Source organism: Mus pahari, unplaced genomic scaffold, assembly GCF_900095145.1.
Source record: "Mus pahari unplaced genomic scaffold, PAHARI_EIJ_v1.1 scaffold_13040_1, whole genome shotgun sequence".
Classification (NCBI taxonomy): Eukaryota; Metazoa; Chordata; class Mammalia; order Rodentia; family Muridae; genus Mus; species Mus pahari.
In genome coordinates this window covers 6,406-12,278 of record NW_018393063.1, presented here as the reverse complement: position 1 = coordinate 12,278, position 5,873 = coordinate 6,406, and the positions used below count along the sequence as shown (strand labels likewise).

Genomic DNA, 5,873 nt, shown 5'->3' with positions numbered 1-5,873 from the left:
TTGCTAATGTGCTTGCTAGGCAAGCATGAAGACCTGAGTCCAGTCTTCAGAACTCAGTTTTTATTTGTTTGTTTTTGGTTTTTGGTTTTTCGAGACAGGGTTTCTCTGTATAGCCCTGGCTGTCCTGGAACTCACTTTGTAGAGCAGGCTGGCCTCAAACTCAGAAATCCACCTGCCTCTGCCTCCCAAGTGCTGGGATTAAAGGCGTACGCCACCATGCCCTGCTCAGAACTCAGTTTTTAAAAGCCAGACACTGTGGTGCTTATAATTCCCACAGTGGAGAAGATAAGACTTGCAGTTCACTGGCTAGCCAACTAAGAATACTTGGTGAGTTCCAGGCTAGTTAAAAAACCATGTCTCAAACAAACAAAACAGTGAATACTACCTGAGAATTAACACCTAAGGTTGTCTTCTGATCTTTGTATGCAAAAGCTTATGTGTACACAGGTACCCACATACATGAACATAGCAATGCACACACATGAAAGACATGATAAAACAATAATTATTTACCTTAAGATAGGTAGTTGTGACATTTTTTGGTATCTCTTATGAAATTTGAAACATCCAGATAAATTCTTGCCAAATTCCTCACACATTTCTCCATTTTGCTTAGGTAACATCACTGAAGTCATACCTCTATGGTCTAACTCTGTAGGGAATACAATACTCACACATAAACATTCCTGGAATTTCTTCATGCAGGGCAGGGGAGATGGTTAATTTAGTATTGTGCTTATTACACAAGCACAAGGATCAAAGTTTGATTCCTAGAACTCCTGAAAAAAGCTAAGTGTGGTAGCATGTACATTTTAAAAATTTTATTTATTTATTTATTTATTTATTTATTTATTTATTATTTATTTATTTATTTATTTTTTGAGACAGGGTTTCTCTATGTAGCCCTGGCTGTCCTGGAACTCNCTCTGTAGACCAGGCTGGCCTCTAACTCAGAAATCTGCCGGCCTCTGCCTCCCAAGTGCTGGGTTTAAAGGCGTGTGCCACCACTGCCCTAGCATGTACTTTTAATGTTAGTACTTGGGAAGTGGAAATGCGTGTGGTGACAGACATTTTTAATCACAGCAGAGGTGGGCAGATCTCTGAGTTTAACTCCAGTCTGTTCTACAAAGCAAGCTCCGGGACAGTCATGGACTCAAGAACACCTTGTCTTAAAAAACAAACAAACAAACAAACAAACAAACAAACAAACTTGGCAAAGCTATTGGGAGAAAGAAAAAGGGACTTGTGACATACTTTAGTTAGTAAATGCCTAACATTCAAGCTTAAAGACCTGAGTTCCCAGCACCCCCTAAAAAGCTGCACATAATGGCTTACTTGTAATACCAGTGCTGGAGAGGCAAAAACAGGGTGATCCCTGAGACTTGTTGGTCAGGCAGTCTAACCAAATCAGTGAGCTCCAGGTCTCAGTAAGTGACCCTGTCTCAAAACAAGATAGGCTACTCCTAAGGAATAACACTTAAAGTTGATCTCTGGCTTCTACATGCATATGTACATACATATAGGGCCACATACAACATGTTCACGAGCACATATGTGAACATGTAGACACTAGCATACACCATGAAAAAAGCAAAAGGAAAGAATGAAAAAAAAGGAAGAGGGGAGAAGAAAGGAAAGAAGGAAGGAAGGAAGGAAGGAAGGAAGGAAGGAAGGAAGGAAGGAAGGAAGGAAGGAAGAACAAGAAAGAAAGGGGGAGAAAAAAGGGAGAGAATAAAGAGAGGTCATTAGTAACTGGCCTTTTTGCGATTCCCAGAGTCTTCAATTTCATTGAGTGTCTTCAGTATTATTTCTTGGACTCTCCCACAAATAGAGAGACTGAAATTATGAAACAGCTGGAAGACTGGGTATGTTCTACCTTTGCCGAAGCTCTTCCTTTCTGGTTATCTCTTTAGATAAATGTAGGGGGTGTAGCTCCGTTAATTCCACATCAGACACGAAGTATAATGGAAAAGCCTGCTCAAAATCTTGCCGAACCTGTTTAAAAATGTAAAAACTCATTTTTGAAAAGAGATTTCACATTTACAGCCAGCTGGCTGAACAGGATTTCTATATGTACCACTTGTAAGTCTTCCTTAGTCAGCTGTTCTATGGCAGGGGTATCCTTTACATCTTCACTGTGGGTAAACAGGAATTGGTATATCTTCTTGAGAAATTGCTCTATCTGCAAGGTAGAGTGAGACATGGAATAAAAATAAAGATGTTTTCTTCCTATTCCATTTATTACTCAAAGAATTATAGTCAAGTTATGTTAATCATTCTAAATTAAGTTCTATATAAAGAAGAAAAATGTTATTGACTTTTATATGATCAGTCTTATAGCTGGTTCTAACTTTAACTGTGAAAATGGGACCTGAAATTCCTCCTGGTTTAGATTTGCTCACAGAAGGCTAAAAAGATCAAAATATAGTAGAGAAGCTATAACCTGATATATTTAAAGTAGCTGGCAGACATTGATTGCAGGATACTGTACAATTTACCTTAGAACTATGAGGAATCCTACTATCTTCCTAGTTACTATAGTCATTTATGATTATTTAGTAGAATGTTACTGTCTTCATATTCTGCTTACCACTAAATTAATTCATAAAAAGGAAAAGATGAACACATTTACACTGGGCCATAGAGGCCAGATATAGATTAAAGATAATTATATATCAGGATGCTTAGTGATACATGTTAATTAGCAACGACAATGCCCAATTTATTATATTCAAAGGAATGAGACCCTAGTCACAGAATTTTGAGTACTGTTCAGTGGAAGAAGATTATCCATTAATTACATTATGTGATATCTAAGTCTAGGCAGATCACATTTGTCTTTATCAAACAGTGCTAAAATGTGTTGAGTATTATTAGCTATGAAATATTACCTCAAGAGCATCTGCCTTCTGCTGTTTAAATAATTATCCAGGAATCTGTATAGGACCTATGCCTTTTACAGAAAGAAATCTGGATGGATTACCTGCCTTTCCTCTGCCAGTTTTTTTTCACTGAGTCCATCCATAGAAATAAAACTTGGAAGCTGGACAAAGTGGCACATGACTATAGTTCCTGCTGAGGCTGAAGGGGGAGGGGATATTACTCAGTCCAAGAAGTCGAGGCAGCCTGGGCAACATAGCAAGACCCAATCTCAGAATACAACAAAACAAAAGCAAGTCACAATGTTCATAAGATTACATATCAGGCCCTAGTGAGGATGACCTCCAAATCTGTCTCCAGCACTCATGTCATTATATTCCCGGCATATCAGAGAATGACCATAGCTGTAAAAGTAGAGCAGATGGAATCAATAGTGTCATCAAATTAACTTGGCATATTCCTTATCCTAGGAGCTGTTCTTTTGTAATCATGTACATTTTTACCCAAATATGAAAGATGAAGAGCTCATTGAAATAAACATTTTGGAGACTAAGGTGGGAGTATCATAGACTCAAGCTCAACCTAGGATACATCTCCAGAGGAGAACTTGTGCCATAAATTGAAGGAGGGAGGGAGCCATGAATCTAAGTTTTATGACACACATCTGTAACTCAGCACTTAACGAGTAGAGTCAGGAGGATCAGTCATCAGTGGCTGCATACTAAATTTGAGAACAACCTGGGCTACATAGAGAACTGTCTGTGTTGCTCAGATGATCTTGAACCATGACAGTCCTGCCTCAGCCTCCCAAGATGCCCCATACCTGACATTTATCCTACCTGTCCAACTCAGTTCCTAACCAAAGCTAGAAGGTGCCCAAAGTCTTTGGGGGAGGGGAAGAGTGTGTTATCAAACAGATCTTTATTTGAAGTCATCATTGGTGCCGTTTCTTGCTGTTTATTTGTTTCCTAGCCTGTTCTTCCAGTTGCATGGCTAGGCCCAGGGCCTTGATAACTTCTCGAAGGCCTGGGAAGTGCTTAGCCTGCTTAGCCTGCTGTGTCAGGGCAGATTCTGCCTTGTTCACAAAGGTCTCCAAGTCATAGTCTGGCTGATCCATCATCTCTGAGAACTCAAGCCAGCTTGGTCCTTGCTGTATGATCACCCTGAACTCTTCCAGGGCCCTCTCTTCCAGCTTCTTGATCTGAGTCATGGTTTCATTAAAGCTGGACATCTGCGAAGACAGCTCCTCCTCTTCATTGCCAGAGAAGTCCCATTAGAGCTGGCTTCCATCACTTCTGTTTCCATCTGAAGTGGCTGCTCTCCACTGGGCCTGCTGTAGGGGCTTAGCTCCTTGACTCTGTCTGCGAATCTCAGTGTATTTATCGTGTATCCCCTCTCTCTCTCTCTCCCTCCCCACCTCTCTCCCTGTGTGTGTGTGTGTGTGTGTGTGTGTGTGTGTGTGTGTGTTACACCATGCGTGTGGATGTCAGAACACAGCCTTGGGTGTTGCTCCTCACCTTCCACCTTGTTTGAAACAGGGTCTATGCGTTGCTCACTGCTCAGTATGCTTGGCCCATGAGCTCATTCTCATATTTGCCTCCAGTCTCCCTACAGAAGCATAGACCCATGTTACTGCCCCTAACTTTACATATGCTCTTGGGATTGTAATTCAGGTCTTCACATTTGTGTGGTATCTCCCCAGTATCTCCCCAGTATCTCCCCAGTATCAGTGAGCCATCTCCCTAGTATCAGTGAGCCTCTAAATGATATGAAAATACATGTATGTGCAAACGTTGAGTTGGGGAATATGGAACGTGGGAGTAGAGTGTCCACTGTGCTCTCAGCACTCTGTTCTCAGATGAATTCTATAGTCCCCCAAATAAGCCTCCACTTTTGCAGGAATGTCCGGGCTTTGAGGATAAGACATTACCACTTTGTGGGCTTGGCTAAGTCACTTAACATCTCTGAATTCACAATCAGGTTGCCTCCCCCACCACTTCATAAAATGTAAATGTCTTTTCCCCTCCACCTATCTTGCACAGTTGAGCAGATGAGGGATAATTTAAAGCAGTTTGCTTCACACGGATGTGAAGAATGGGACCACCTCTAAAAATATTTTGTCGTGTGTGTGTGTGTGTGTGTGTGTGTGTGTGTCTATCTGAGGGACCAAACTCACATTGGCATGCTTGTTTGCAGGTGTGTGTACTTGCTAAGCTACCACCATACTGACCTTGCAAACAAAGAAGGGTAAATGATCCCAAGAAGTTATGAGCACAACTGAGTGAAGGTACCTGCTTTATTATTATTATTATTATTATTATTATTATTATTACTACTACTACTACTACTATTATTATATTTCTTTGACAAGCAAGCAACATCCTCTAGCTGATTTGGCCCTGTGTGAAGTTCGTACCCATAAACAAACTTTAAGTTAAAAAGCTTGTGGTGGGCGTCATTCACAACTCTGAGCTGCCACAGGCTGGCATACCTGGCTTCACACTGCTGTCCTCCTTGGAAGAGCCGAGCTCGCCCAACCTCTGTCCTGGAGTCTAGTGATCCAAAATGTTATTTTCTGAGACTCTGGGATCCAGCCGCCTAGCCCAGGCTTGAAAGGAAGTACTGATGTGTGGTCACGCCCCCAGAGAACCGACCAATCATCGTCAACCCACCACCACCCTCGCCTCCCATAGAGCGGCTGAAAACACCGGATTTGCGCAGCTAGTCTCCCCAAAAGGCCCTGTTAGTCACCCACGGCTCCCGGTGGCTCAGCGCAGCTTGGCTCCCAGGTGTGTTCGCACCGGTGCGCGGCAGGATCTGTGGACTGTTGGTCCATAACCTGCGCATTCCCACATTTCTGGGTGGCCGCTGCTCTGACTCCAGACTCTGTGAAATGAAAGCGGATGTGAGGCAGAGCAGACAGCTCCCTGAAGTGCTGGAGTAACTAGCACTTGCCACCCACCCCGGGAGGGGAGATCCTTCCCTTTTGTTTC

The 5,873-nt window shown here is 42.3% G+C and overlaps 1 protein-coding gene across 1 annotated transcript; it reads right to left on the bottom strand.

The window, feature by feature from the left end:
- Positions 1-514: 514 nt before the first annotated feature.
- On the bottom strand, positions 515-4,111 carry Clul1 (clusterin like 1). Its single transcript, XM_021189417.1, is given in 6 exon segments — positions 515-538; positions 540-652; positions 1,754-1,863; positions 1,865-2,022; positions 2,024-2,182; positions 3,854-4,111. Coding segments are annotated over 6 exon segments (822 nt in total).
- Positions 4,112-5,873: the final 1,762 nt, after the last annotated feature.